General features: G+C 46.3%; 1 protein-coding gene across 11 annotated transcripts in view; it reads right to left on the bottom strand.

The window, feature by feature from the left end:
• CLOCK (clock circadian regulator) overlaps positions 1-16,027 on the bottom strand; it is a 2,930,945-nt gene that overhangs the window by 2,143,398 nt on the left and 771,520 nt on the right. For all 11 annotated transcript variants that reach the window (XM_069631637.1, XM_069631640.1, XM_069631638.1 and 8 more), the window contains one exon: positions 6,386-6,445. In XM_069631637.1, coding sequence (XP_069487738.1) covers positions 6,386-6,445 — 60 coding nt within the window. The remainder of the gene's footprint in view (positions 1-6,385; positions 6,446-16,027) is intronic.

The raw sequence follows: 16,027 nt of genomic DNA, 5'->3' as shown, positions 1-16,027 counted from the left end.
GCGGGGGCCAATAGGCTGTCGGGGGGAAAAGAAAGTAAAAAAAAAAAGTTCCAGCCAATAGGCTGTTGACCTAGTCAGGGCTTGACATGACCAGGGCTGTAAGCAAGCAATGACCTGTTTTGTAAGGAGATATAAGGACGTATATGATTCAGACGTTTAGACACATAACTACAGGATACTTTTATCTGAGCAACTTGAGGCCTCATGGTAAGCTCAGCATCCAGAGGAATACCCAGTGTTTTTACAGATTTAGCAACTTTGTTAGTAGCTGCACAGAAACTCTCATAGTTGGTACCCAATTTTTTATTTTATTTCCAGATGCAATGATAAGAAGTTCAGCGTTTTCAGCATTAAGTGCAAGTGAGTTGGCAACCATCCAAGCCTGGACAGTACTGTGACGAGGAAGAGGAGACTAAGAAGAATGAACACCACACATTTTCACCACTTACGTACTAGGACGAGGAAGCAGCATCCGGAAAATTGGGAAGGTCAGGCATGTCTTCCTAACAATGGTCAAGGAGATCTAATTGACCAGGCACACCTGCGGCCTGTTAGATGGCTGCAGGTACATAAAATGAGGGACAAGCTCCAGAAGCGTGAGAAGCAGGGAGGCCGGCATGGACGAGACCAGCATGGGACCCGCTCTTCGTAAGAGCAGCCGTGGTGAGACAGGACGCCAAACGAGGGCACCGGCAGACCAGGATCACAGAGGACGCTGTCTGCATCCACTGGAAAGCAAAAGGAGAACTGGAGCAAGAAGTATCCGGCAGGTAAACAGGGCTGCGAAAGCGGTGTTTCCCAGTTCCAGAAGTAGAGCGAAGACAGCAGGAGCCGTCAGGAGAAAGAGCAGACCGCTGGTGAGTGTCAACAGGACACGCAGACTGGGGAGCTCCGAAACGGACCGTAGGCAATGTATTTTGAATTCTGAACTGAAAGCCAACTTATACTTAAACACCAAAGTGCATTTTGATTGAAAGCCAACTTATACTTAAACACCAAAGTGCATTTTGAATACCGAACTGAAAATGAACTGAAAATAAATCTACATTTAACAACAAAGTGCATTTTACATATCCAACTACCAAAGTGCATTTTGAATACAGAAACTTAAAGCAAACTTATATTTAACTTACAAGAATGCATTTCAAATGTATATTTGAACTTCAAGAACAAGAATGCATTTCGAATACACAAGAGTGTTCTTCTTCAGAATGAAACTTAAACTCTATAAATAAATAAACAGCAATACCAACCTTAAGCAACACAAGGAACTATTGAATTGAGAGTAATTCATCTTCAAGCACATTAAAACCTTCAAGCAATTTACATGTGAAATCCAATAAGAACATTGAAATACAAGAGGCTGACAAAGGGGAAGCCAAAAGAGTGGGACATCGTATACAAGGCCAGGAAGCCCACCTACAGACATTAAGCAGAAATACCTTGGTGCACAGGAGTAAGTGTTAACGAATACTGTGGGGCACAGGATCCAACACCAAGGAAACCCTTGGCACACAGGAGCAAGTGCCATGATATCTGCAAGGGCTGAAGAGCCCAGGGATCCTGGTTGCGTGACCTGTAATGGGTGGACCGTGTGGTCTAAGAACTGCGCCTAGACCAGTGAACCCTGAATACTAAGGTCCCAGGATATTGGGAAAACCAATTGAGAAAACAAACTATAACAAGTAAAAAAAGGTGATGTTGAAGTCTTGGGGGAGGGAGCCCTGAGACTGTAAAACCTGTTTATGCTGTCTTGAGAGCGACAAGACTTTTTGTTTGAAAGTGTTTTGCATGAGACTTTGGGAAGGGAATCCTGAGGATTATCTTGAACTATGTTGCTTGGAGCTTGAAAGAGGTGATCTTGAGACTTTTGTGGGACTATATTATACTTGGGGAAAGAAAGCTGAGAGCCGGAAGAAGCACCAAACTTTGCTTCTTTGGCTATTAACATCCCTACAAATTGTTAGTCTAAACGGTGAGGGCAAGTATAGGTTGTGGACACAGACTTACAAGTGGACCTTTTTGACTCAGACTTTCCTTAGTTTTATTCCTATAGGGAAATCCCACCTTAGCATAGGGTAGATAAGATTTTCACCATCCTGACATTTGATTTAATAAAGTGCTTTATGTTAGGGAGAATTCTCTGTTAAGGCTAATTTCCCAAACCTAGTGAGTCCCCCAGCAGCTTTGCTGGATTTTTGGGGTTTATTTTTTTCTCCTGCTAAGAGTGAGACTCTTTTTCTCCCACTCTTAGACATGATTTGAGATATCCTTTGACTTTGTAATGTGTTTTATGGGCTATGGGGTCTTTTACTCCATAGGGTTTCATGTGGTTTTTGGTAAGTGTGTTACACAGCACCCTCAGTGCAGTAACACAGGGGTGTCATAGTGACCCCCAAACAGACTCCATACCCTGGGACTGACTACTGTCTCCCAGGGCATGTAAAGTCACCATTGACTTTACTAGTCTTAAATTGTGAACAGAACCAGTACAAATCATCATATTGTGGAAGACTTGGTAGGGGTAATTAGATTGCTCCTGGGTCTGTTTTTCGAGGGGGCACTGTGCAGTCCCCCCTCATTGAGTTTCTGGCTGGTGGCAGTGGTTACCACACGAAATATTCCCCCGGAATATTTCCTATGGGATTTTCCCATTCATTTTAAACGCACCACTTTTTGGTGCAATGTTAAAGATACCGCCGGGTTATTTATTTAATATTTATTCCCCGGTTGGGTCTTTTTGCCAGGACTCGGTTTTAAAATGGCGTTTGTGTTCGCCTCTGTAACTTCAACCCAAGTCGAGCCCTTTGTTCCACTTTTTGGCGGGCTTCTTCACAGAAGCCTCCAAAAGTGGGGCCACTCTGTCTGGGTCTACAGGATGTGTGGGAAGGGGGTTTAGGTACCCTGGACTGAGTTGCCTCTGCAACTCAAGTCGCACTCTTGTGTGATTGGCCCAGTGGTGAGCCGCCCGGCTCACCACTTAGCATGTTTGAGTGACAGCTAGGACTGAAGAATGGGGGTTTTCTGCATAAAAGCAGGGCTTTGGGGACTGGAACTTCGGAAGTCGCCACAGGACCAAAGAATCCGAAGAGGGAGAAGCTGAGCTGACCTGCAACGACGACACCAACGGTGGAGCCCTGCTGAACCGTCTCACCACTTCCCAACGACAGAGAAGATCTTCATCCCGGAGAGTCTTCTTCCTCTGAACCGGTGGGGATAACCAGTTTGCCCTCTTTTTCGCCTTCCTGGATCGTCTCGTGGTCGAATCGCCCGTGCCAAGCACCCCGGTGGCTGGATAGCCACGCTTCACCACTACCGCGAATAAAAGGGTAGTACCTTTTAACCGGGGAACTCAGCGGCTGGTTTCTTCCCTGGCAGTGCAACGACCCCCAGCTTTCCTCCACGTCGAGATATTCTCTTCCCCTGGATGAAGCACCGACTTGCGCCTGCTGCCAGGATCAACTGCCCTCGCTGGAGCTTTCTCACCATTTCAGGTACTGAGTCCTGCCTGGTCTCCCCTGCAACAGACTGTTCAAGGTGTCCCGTAAATCCTTGACTTTCGATCCTGGGGTGACTTGGGACCTACTAACTAACTTTTCCTGACTTGATCCAACCCTTTTTGAACTCTGTGCAAAGACTCTTTAAAAGTACTATTCAACTGTGTGATCTTGGACACATTCCGCCTTGCTCTCTCCATGAGTGGGCCTGGCATATGACTTTCTTGCTCCTCAGTAGACTCTGCCTTTTCGGACTTGCTCTGGTTCTCCTAAAGTGTTGGTATTGTGTATGTTCCTAATTCTGCCTTTTTCCCTCCCTTTTTAATTAACTTTTTGGAGTGCCATCTTAGGTTAAGCGCTCACCTCTGTCTGAAAATAAGTGGTGTTTTACCCAAGACTTGTTCAATAAGTGATCAGGGATGTATATATATTAATAGTGACTGGGTTTGAACTTGCTTGCCATATTAGTGTTAGTGTATTTTACAAAGTGTGTTTTTAAATAAATAATTATATACTTTTATACCCAAGCTCTGGTGAGTGTTTGCTTGTGCTACTGTATTTTGGTACCTATCTTGTATACTCTATATACTGTCTAACTCTTCTTGAGAGAAGTCTGGCTGCTCAGCCACAGCTACCAGGTAAATCTGGGTGGTACAGACAGCTACCAATTGGGTTTACTGCCAACACCTGTAGTCTTAAGCCTTTTGCAGTGGTCCCTAAGGGAACTGCACAAGGGTCTGCCTAACACTTTAGTTTGAAATATAAAACTGTTGTCGGTTTTGCTTCTTGAAGCCGTCACAAAGCCCATAAATATCTCCTCTTGTTTTGTTCTCCATGTTCAGGTTCTCCTCTCTCATCTGCAGTCCTGTGTTTAGCAAGTCCTGGTATCTATTTGTAATGTGCTGTGCACTACCCTGATTGCCTAAAACTCCTTGCGTTTGGCTCACACATTTTTTAGAATTGTAATGGGCTGCAGAATTGGCCCGCCCTTGTTTCCTTCCCCTCATCCTTTTCCCCTGTATTGTTTCCCCACTTCAAGATACCCACATTTTGCACATTCTTCTACCACATCCCTTTCCAGTTCGACTCTTTTGATCTAGATAGGGGGCTGAAACGGTCAGTAATTGAGTCACTTGGAATGCCTCCTCGGTTAAATCGTTACAAGGACAATTGAGACCTCAGCAGTGGTTCTATCATTCAAATTCCTTACTTTTTCTCTTTGTAGTTCTTTTATTCTATTAGACGTGTAGTCCTTGATGGCACCAATCACATTCTGCAGGCAAGGTATGTCTGTCTACATGGGATGCAATGGAGCACAAAGTACCAGTAATCACACAAATACTGTTGCTCTGGGCAGTCCCTCTGGTGTGAAGGATGGGGCGGGGATCTGAAGCTCAGCAGTAATTTTACTTAAGCTTCTGCTGTTACTCGTCCAGCTACATCTGGGAGTTCAGAGGACTACTTTAGTCAGATGCTTGGGTGGGTAGCTTGGGGGCAACGTGCTCACCTTTGAAGCAAAACGACACAGAGCAACACAGGTTCGATCCCCGGGTCCAGGCTTAGACACCTCTGGGTATTAAGCACATTATAAATAACCTATCATATCATATCATGCTTTTTCCCAGGTGAGACATACAGGACCTGGTAAAACGGCATGGCCCATACACAAATAATTATTACTACCTATGGCAGATGGGTAGATCTGCACAAAAGCAAACAATACTGGCTTATCTCAGGAAATAATTATTTGTAAAATTTTGTTTTAGTCTGGTCAATTAACTGTTTTGGGCGAAAAAGTAATGTCTTCACTTAAATGGTGCCTTGGTTAGAAAGCTAACATTTTTAAAAAGGAGACTTTTGGTGATAAGATTGCTCACTTCCCCCAGGTGAGGGTTCAAACGTTTAGTCCCCAGTGCTCTGGCTATGTAGCATGCCTGAATACTTCTATGGCAGAAAAAGGTGCACCTGTGTGTACTGTGGACAGGGCATGTAGGTGTGCGTGTATCGACCACTGTTGAATGACAAGGAGATGCATAGTGGTGAAATGGATAGTGTCTCACACCTGTATTAGCGGTATGTTGGAGATCTTCCGGTCCAAAATAGTGTCGAGATGTATTGATGACGTTACTGTTTTGGTCTATTAAAAAATAGCAATATGTACAAAGTTCATCCTCAAGCACAGTACAGTTTGCAAGCTGTGCCAGTGCTATCAAAAGTGATAAAAATTAAGGGTGCAGATTACAGACTAAAACATGCTGCCTGACATGAAAGGTACATTAAACATGCAATTAGACTGATCAATGTTATTGTCCCGACTCTTCCTTAAGTAGCCAAGGGAGATCCCTATGCTTTTTTATCTCCACCTATTTCCGTGAAACTGTTGCACCTAAACAAAGAACAGAACCCTGTGAAATAGTTTGAGTTGAGGTCCACTCATATGCACAGGGTTGTGGTCATAAAGAATAGGGAAAGAATCGTGGCAGTGGAGAATATATAGAAAGCAGTATAACAAGATCACTATACAATCCTCTAGTCCTCAATCCTACAAATATTCAATAGGATGCTACGAAAATGGAGACTGATCAATCAACTTCAAATTCTTGCGACAAAAACAGAATTTAGAGCTTGTCAGGCAAGAGTAGGCCATCTACCTTTCCTTTGAACAGCCAATTGAAAGGTCTGGATCAGCTACTCACGTCTAACGGGACAAATTGAGAGCTTTCTGTGCATGTGGGTTTATGTGATACAGTATTTAAGCAAAACGTAATGTGGCACCATTTGTTAGGGGCACGTGTATTGGATGGCTGTTCTATTGTATATTTTCATAACAGGATTAAATATATAAACATTGCCATCAAAATCCAAAACTGCTAATGTGATCACTGTACCTTTTGGCTTTATCCCTGTCATCTTCATCAATGAATCCATCGAAAATACTACCGTCATCTCTATAAAAAAAAAATATGACAACAAAAAGAATCAAACTACAATACACTTTATAGCTATATTTATTACACACTACAATTAATGACATGGTCAGAGCAATTTGTGTAACACTGAATAGGACACACTTCTTATTTTTTTACTATTTCCTTACAGCATGAAAACATCCACCCCTTAAAATGTGAATATTATGAGGCTCAGACCAAGCTGCAGTCATAGGAATGTAACAGGCAGCAATAGTTGCATATTTGCTGTATTTTCAAAACATGAAAAATTGTAATTATCAGGTGCAGTATATTTCTGTGAGTCATGAACATTGTCATATTAAGGTGTTCCACATTGTCAAATGTTTAACATTTCAGTGTAAACACTGAGCCTAACGAAAGGAAACGATGTTTTTTCTTTTCTGTATTTGAAGCTACTCTCAGGCGCAGCTTTTCCTGAAACTTTTCTTTTTTTTGGTCATCCAATAAGTGTTTTACAGTTAATATACATAAACCCTTCACATTAAAATAAAATTAACATTAACTTTGTCTTGTACAATCCCTATATTATGTTCTACACACATACACATCTACACCATACTGATCAATAGAACCATTCTAATTTATCAGTTAAATATTCGATTTACTTTAAATGAGAGTCCAAAATGTCATTAATGATATTATAAAAGAAGTACATTTCCCTTCTAGACATCTAAGCCAGAATAAGTTGTTACCAAATATAGTAATGTACACAGTTTTGAAATATCTATGAAGTCCTGTTAATAATGAATCGCATCCAGTTAATAGATGTCAGGTTGTATATAATTTAACTGTATTGTTGCACGGACAACATAATCTAAATCGGCAATGTAAACCAGTAATCCTCATGTAAGGTAGTCGTTTAAAATAATTCACATGGGGGGGGGTGGCGGGTGTCCAGGCGGCAGAGCAACAACACGGGTCCTCTGTGAGGTCCCGGGCAAGTCTTCCTGCGCCTGCGGGCCCAATAACGGCATGAAATTGCAGAAATCCAACCCAGCACTATGATACAGTGGCCAGCTCCAGAGCTCGACTAGGTGAGCCAGGCCCCCCTGACATCTACCGGGGGTCAGATGAAGCGGAGGGGGCCACCCTAAGTGTTCGCATATAGACTGCAAGATTGCCTGCTCCTCGGTGGTGGCGACGAGCTGACGAGGCGGGCGCAGAGGCAACAAAACGGTCTGAAATCGAGAGCCATGGTGGGTTGCCACACTCCTGTACAGGCGGGGTCTCCGGTTACGGACCCCTGACATCCAGCGCTGGGCCGCACCCGACAGCAACAGAAAGCTGCATCCTTTGCCTGGTAGAACAAGATTAGGAGAGGTGCGCGGCCTGCCGCTGGAACAAAGGTGAAAGGCAGCAGCAGTCCTCCCCCTTCCCCATTGACACTTCGCAGTAAGAGTCAAGTCCTGGTGGAGGTGGTGACAGTAGCCTTCTGGAGAGCGGTAGATCTCATGGGGAAATGGGGACCCTACAATCGCCTTGGAGAGGGAGAGCCTTGCCCTATGGTGCTGCAGCCCTGCAACCTTATCAGCACGGCAACACGCACCGGGAGAGGGACACTAACTCTGGGCCATCATTATCCCCAATTCTATTCAATATTTATATTAGACCTCTGATGAACATCTTCTCGAAGTTTAAACTGAACTATCATTCCTGCGCAGACGACACCCACATTTAGAATAAAATCTGTACCGGATGTGACTGAACGCCTTTTAGCTTGCGCGGACATGATTAAAAGCGGGATGATCGAAAGCAAGCTTCAGCACAACATCCTTCTCAAGGAAGGCAAACATTCTTGGATGCATTTGACAAGCATCTCCTGCAATGCCCACGTTTCAGAGGTGGTTAAGTCTGTGTTCTATCAACTCAGGCTTTTAAAACCTATTCTGCCACTAATCACTGAATCAGATCGTGCTGTGGTCATGGGGATAATGATAAATTCCAGACTTGACTATTGCGGCACTCTTCTTCTGGGAGACCAACTTCAGCAGCTTCAGGTGGCCCAGAATGCTGCTGTTAGACTGGTATACAACTTGCCAAAACGGTCCCCATTTCCACTTACCGGAGGAGACTGCATTGGCTGCCAGTTCGGAAGAGAATTGAATTTAGAACATTGTGTCTTATACATAAATGCATTCACGGAACAGCACCTACATTTCTGGTCTCAAAAATGACGCTTTACCAGCTTCCACGAGCCTTGCGCTCATCTGGTAAAAATATGCTGGCTTTCCCGTACTCTCACTCTGTTTCCCGGGCTGACAGTTGCTTCTCCATCAGGGCACCTCTTCCCTGGAATACACTTCCAGATGACTTGCGGAATACCAGTTCTTTTGCCCTCTTCTGGAAGAATCTGAAAATATATTTGTTCCAGTGAACTTTTATCATGCAGAAAGTGGGGCCAATGATTTTAACATCAGTGCCTAGATGCAGGTTTCTGCTCCCAGAAGGATATGCGCACTATAAATTCTAAATCAATCAACAAAGAGATCGCCTGAGAGATTCTGACTGTCATTACTGTCTACAATCAGATCACCCTAGAAGTAAATCCTTGTGCATATTAACAGCTAAAACAGTGGCTAGGCCATAACTGTAACTGGCCTGAAGTGAATCCGGTCGGGCCTAACTGGGGAGCGGAACTCGCACTATGGAGCCTGCAACGACAGAGATTACACCCAATACCCTGCAAGAGAGAGTCAGGACCACCCCCATATGCTGGGTGTACGACTGGCGATTCCTGGGCCAATTCTGGGTTAGAGCAAAGCGCTTTAGCACCCTCATAATGCAGCAGGGGTCTGGACCCAGGCTCACTACAGTGACACCCCCAGCACAGAACGAGGAAGCGTCAGGAACCTGGCGCACTGAAAGTCAGAGAGGGAGTGTGCAGGGACACTCGAAGGAGCAGGTGGCTTTGGAGCTACCAATATCCTGCGACCGTGACCCCATAAGCCGAATTGAATGGGAGATCCATAATGCCAGCGGAAACTGCACTCCTGCAATACTGGGCCCACCCAGTGTGCCGAGGAGTGGAAGGAAGAGAGCAGCAGGCCTCCCCCCTACGCAGGCAAGGCTAAAACCCTGGCAACGCCTAAACAAGGGGATATAAAAACCATGCTAAAGAGAGACATTTACTATCTGCTACTGCACAGGTCCACCTGACGAAGATGGCTGGGAGGCAGGAGAACGCGCTAGCTACTAAGTCAGATTAGAAGCTCCTGCTGGCAGAACTTAAGCAAGAGCTAACGCAGGAAATTCAAAACTCAGGGGATAGGCTCTCAAAGTCCACAGCAGAGCTGAATGACCATGTACGTTTGGCAGAAAAGAGCCTGGATTAACTAGAGGCAGCACACAGCAAACATGCACAGGAACAAATGGAGCTCCAGCAGCGCCTTCTTACAGTGGAGGAGCAGGTGGAGCAAATTTGTCTCAGACAGGAGGACATGGAGAACCGCTCCCGATGTAATAATATTCATATTCGGGGCCTCCCATAATAGGTGACAGATCAAGACATTGAGGATTACGTGAGAATTCTCTTCTGCAAGCTACTGGATTTGGGGGACACCGACGACCAGTGTACTCTTCGGCCCAGACCCAGAGGAATCTTCGCCCCAATATGCTGATGAGGGTCAATTTCTTCTAGCAGAAAGAGCGTATTCTGGCTGCGGCGAGAGCCGGGGGGCCTGTATCCTTCCACAAGGTGGAACTCCAATTGTTCCAGGACATTGCCCCAGGGACTCTGGCCAGGCGATGGAAATTCAGCACTCTTACAGCCTGGCTGCGAGGATGAGAGATTCGCTACAAAGGGGAATTCCCCTGTAAGCTGCTTTTTGAACACCCGGGGTGCCGATATGTGATTTGGTCTGAGAGAGAGGCAGAGGAGTTCACTGAGTTGGCGGAGAGGAAAGAGTGGTGGCCTGGGACTGAAGAGACTGGTTCCGCTCAAGGGGCACCTGAAATAGAGGAGCATAGCCATCCCAACAATACACAGAGGGGTCCACGAGGCCAGAGGAGGTCCCTGAAGAAGAAAGCTCAACAACAACTGGAAGATCGTTGAAGTGTGAATGGTGGCATATGATGCACAAATTGACCCCCTGTTGGGAGAGACTTTCAGATGAGAATCGGGTCCTGAGGCAGCTGTCGCACAAGTTGGAGAGGAGCGGATGATGATGTATAGGTGGCTCTGATAGCAGAGTCACAGAGTCATGTACCATAGTTTGGTTTGATGTTGGACATTCAATTGTAACAGGGATGGCCGGCGGGGATGCCGTCCCGGCATAATGCCCAATGATGAGTTGGTGTTTTGCAGGATGCCGCTGGACCCAGAATAATTTACAGGCACCTGACTTCCCGGTGCCAAAGGGCTATTACAAGTCAGGCAGACAGGAAGTCAGGCACCGGTACATTTGCTAATCCCCATTCCCATAGAGTCCAATGGGACTCTATGGGAGTGGGGACACGGGAGCAACGGTGCCAGTGCTCCCGTGACAAGTCTGCCTACTGTGGCCGATGCACCCGACAGGGTCAGACCATTCGGGCACAGCGGCTCCAGAAGACAGACTTGTAGTTTGCCGGCCCGGAAACAAGGGTGCCGGTGAGCTTACCAGTTAGTTTCCAGACAGGCAACATTATGAGGCCCATTGCCATGAAAGCGCATATGTCGGACACCCTCACTATTACTTTACGGAGAACGACATGGGAGAGATGGACCCTCAGATAGTATGGGACACATCCAAGGCGTTCCTTTGACGTGCCATTATTAGTCACTCTGCGGCACACACAAGATATCGGAGCAGGAGGTCTTGGGGGACATCCGGGTGCCTCTCATCAAGGAAAACTCTGGGTCCCTATGACTTCTCTGCAGTTCTACAAGATGTTTGCATTAACAGTGGCTCCTCAGTTAAAGGTATTTAACAGCTTCCTGGCAAAGGGTTCATTCTCTGAAACCATGGCTGATTTTGTCACAATGCTTAGCCTGAAACCCGGCAAAGATGGAGCAGATCACTCAGCATACAGGCCAACAGCACTTCTTTATGTGGAGGCAATAATGTATGGGAAAATCTTGGCCGGCAGGCTGACCGATATCCTCCCCAAATCAATTGAACAAGATCAGTCTGGCTCTATAACATTTGCAGGGTCATCAATTTGATTGCTGCCAAGAAATAAATCCCGGAATGCTTTGTGATTTTGTCTGTGGACGCCCATAAGGCGTTCGATAGCATGGATTGGAGCTATATGGAGGAGGTTCTGCGAAGCTACAACTTTGGGCTGAAATTCAGGCAGCTCATTATGGCCAACTATAATTCCGCCTAGACTAGGATAAATGTCAATGGTCAACTGTCACAGCCAATTCAGATAGAAAGGGGCATGAGACAGTGCTGCCTGCTTTCGCCCCTGATATTCACTCTAGTAATGGATCCTCTGGCCCAACACGTCTGGAATTACCCACTGATCTCTGGGGTGACCTTGCAGGAACCACTCATATGCTGGCACTATATGCTGATGATATACTGTGTTTCCTATCCGATCCCCTCAGGTGCATGCCCAAGCTCACTGGGACACTAGACGAATTTGGGGAGGTATCCGGCTTCCAAATTAACAATGACAAATCACTGCATCTGAATGTCACAAAGACGCAAATGATCTTGCAGACTCTCCGGGTGCATTCTGGATACCAATGGGCAGCAGACAAACTATCATATCTAGGAGTCACGCTCAAAGCCACGTATGACTCACTGGTGGGTGTCAATTTCCCGGGCCTCAATGGGATTCAAAAGAACAACTGTTGCTGTGGGATCAACAGGACATTTCTTGGCTGGTCAGAATCCACGCTGTAAAAATGACCCTGATCCCAGGGCTCATATGTTTTTCAGGCACTTCTGCTCTGTGCGCAGGCTAAAGACCTTGAGTATCTCCAGAATCTCATCACCAAGTTTATTTGTGCAGGTAGACGTCCTAGGATCCCGAGGAAGGTGATGCTGAGTGGAATCTGTGTGCCCTCAGTGCAAAATTACTTTTTGACGGCGCAAATAGCCCCACTGCTTGACTTGCTTAACTTGTCGCTAGATATGAGAGCCCCAAAGTGGAGAGATATCGAGGCAGCTAGCGGGCAGCTATGGAATATTCTACAAACGATGGCTGCCACCTTGGTGCACTGGAATAGGGCGGGTCACCTTTTGGGGATCCCGGCGCACTCAGGTCCACTCACACCAATCCTAAACACCCTGAACTTTCCCCCGGCATGGACAGGGGGGCATTCCTAAGGTGGGGAAGGAACTCACTGCTGAGACTCAGAGATCTTTTTGAAGAGGGGGAGTCCCTTACCTTCCTCGGTTGCAAGGCCAAGCTGGGGCTGGGCGAAGCAGAGCAATTTCGATGCACACAACTCAGGCACTGAATAATCAACTGAGCCATTAAAGGAGCGGCCTTACGCACCCCTATAGGGAATGAGCTTACGGCACTAGAGGGAAGGAAGTCGGGGAGGGTTTCCCACTTGTATGGGCTCTTAGAAAACTCTGAGAATGCGGTGAAACACCTTTATACACAGCTACACAGCCAGCTGCTCCATCCATCGTCCCTGGTAAGGATATTCAGCCACTTGGATTCACTTGTATTTGATTTGCCCCATTTCTACAGAGACGCGCCTCCCCCGCAGGTAAACCGTCTGAAAATGGCAGCCTACTCATTCTGTTTACTGTGTTGCTAGGCAACACAGCCTGTTACGCTCTACAAAGGAGGAGCATATCCGCCGGCAGGCGGAAGCCGGCCATCTCGAGGTAAGGCCCTCGAGAGCTAAGGCCCTGGTCGTGCCTCACTCCCCGCGAGCAACAGGAGAGGGCAGGTCCCCTTCTCCAACCTGCCAGCAACAAAGCTACTGCAAGCAGAGGTCCCGATCTCCGATCCAATCACACGCCGCCCCTGATGAGGCTGGCCCGTGTGATGCACTACACAGCCAGCTGCTCCAGCCATCGTCCCTGGTAGGGATATTCAGCCACTTGGATTCACTTGTATTTGATTTGGCCCATTTCTACAGAGCCGCGCCTCCCCCGCAGGTAAACCGTCTGAAAATGGCGGCCACTCATTCTGTTTACTGTGTTGCTAGGCAACACGGCCCGTTACGCTCTACAAAGGAGGAGCATATCCGCTGGAAGGCTGAAGCCGGACATCTCGAGTTAAGGCCCTCGAGAGCTATGGCCCTGTTCGCGCCTGTTAGTGCACTGGTGTGCGTAACCCTCCAGACCACCAACAGCAAAAAAAATGTGGGCAAACTCTATCGATACTGAACCCACTTCCACTCCGGGCTGCCCAACTGTTAACTATTGGCGTACTTTACCTAATACTCTGGACCACTCTCATTGAGCCTTGTTCCTTGATTATAGCTATATGCCTCTCCAGTTCACTGCATCCAGACTTTGCACAACCCCAATGATCTAACCATACTACAAACTGATGTGCCAGATCTCCCATATTAGCATACCATAGACCGAACTATTTTGACTAGCCTCTCTCAACTGCATATTGTTAATTTGCCCATATGCTAGACCTGCCTATTTAAACTGTTTTACTCTTGACTAGGCCACCTACACTGCATATTGTCAAATTGCCCATATGCCAGGCTAGCCTATTTTATATTGTTTTACTCTTGAATAGGCCACCTACACTGCATATTATTCATTTGCCCACATGCCATACCAGCCTATTTTATATTGTTTTATTCTTGACTAGGCCACCTACACTGCATATTATTCATTTGCCCATATGTCAGAATAGCCTATTTTAAACAGTTTTACTCTTGACACGGCAAACTACACTGCATATTATTCATTTGCCCTTATGACAGTCTAGAATATTCTAAACTACATACAGACTAGGCCGCCTGAATTGTTCTCCCCCTTTATCACACTGCTGTGAGCTCCACTGTGTACCTCTCCTTTGTTTCATCCAGTCAGGGTTTAGCAGCACCAGGGTATACACTGTCACTGCGCTGATCAAATGCATCCTCTCATGCCCTGGCCAACAGCACCACCACATCCATGCACCTCACCTTACTTCACCCACATATCCACCCCGATCATTAACCTCAGAAACATCAGACTCAGCTCTCGCACACCATCCACTCACTTGCATCCACCACAACACAAGATACTCGTCACCCATCCCATCTCACACATAAGCACGGCCCATCACTCACCTCACCATCCAGACCGAACACCATCACCCTCACCCCTCCTCTCAAACCACCACACATCAACGCCCGGTCCCTCCCAGCACATGCACTGGAAATCAACAATCTCATCACTGCCCTCAAACTAGATTTATTAGCAATTTCGAAAACCTGGCTACATGAAGCATCAGGGCCATCACTGTCCCTCGCTCTCCCCCAAGGCTACACCATCCTCAGACAGGATCGCAAAACATTCAAAGGTGGAGGTGTAGCCCTCATCTTTAAGGACACCCTTTCCATCAGACTATGCAACCAACAATGGGAAAACAACGCAGACCTTCTCATTGACAAACTTTCCCTCTCCCCCAACTGCACCAAAAACATTCTAATCACCTATATGCCACCTGGCTCACTACCAGACTACCAAAAGCATCTCCTCCAAAATCTAGGAAATAATCTAAAAAGCTCTACTAAAACTATCCTTCTTGGTGACCTTTACCTGGGCATACGTGATCCCAAGGATAAAGCTGCCGCCTCCCTAGCCAAAGAACTCACCCACATGGAGTTCATACATAAAATCTCAGCACCTACTCATTGCAGTGAACCTTAGATTGGATCGCAGGCCACAACTGCGCGTCATCCATCTCCAACATTTCAGCCCTCCCATGGACAGACCACCACCTCATTCAGTTCACCATTCCTACCACCCCTATCCGTAAATTACCCTCTTACGCACCACCCGCCAAAGTCAGAAGCTCCAAAAATCAACCTTGCACCATTCCTCGACATCCCGGAACTTAAACCTCCATTTAGCAATGATCTCATTGCTCTCACCAACACCTATGCTAAAGTGCTCAACCAAGCTATCGAATCCATAGCCCACTTAGAAGACAAAAAAGAGAAAAAATCTATGCACTCTAACTCCTGGTTTACAGAAGAACCTGCCACCTTATGCACCAAAAAGCATCAAGCTCTAGCCAACTGGCAATCCTCGCCCAACCAATCCGCATTAATTGAATTAAAAAAAAATCTCATCCACTTATAAAAAAGCAATTTTTCGAGCTAAATCGGAATCCTTCAATCAAAGAATCACCAACGCCAACTCTAAATCTAGAGAAATCTTCACGATCTTCAAAGATCTTACCTCCCCTGCTACCACCCCAGACGAAGTCATTAAAGACAAAGCCTGGTGCACCAACATTCAGGACGCCTTCATTAATAAAGTTAAAATGCTCCAACAAAAAATATCCGCTCATCGCTCAACCCTTCCCAAACAGCACAACCCACCTCATCCTCCCTCTCCTAAACCCATCCCGCAAACACCCCTTTTCGTCTTCAAAGATGTCACTGAGACACAGGTTACTAACCTTCTCAAACATATTAAACCCTCCATTTGCAAAGGG

Source organism: Ambystoma mexicanum, chromosome 6q (assembly GCF_040938575.1).
Source record: "Ambystoma mexicanum isolate Mex_15411 chromosome 6q, UKY_AmexF1_1, whole genome shotgun sequence".
Lineage (NCBI taxonomy): Eukaryota > Metazoa > Chordata > Amphibia > Caudata > Ambystomatidae > Ambystoma > Ambystoma mexicanum.
The sequence above is the reverse complement of the archived record's forward strand: the minus strand, read 5'-3'. Positions and strand labels throughout refer to the sequence as shown.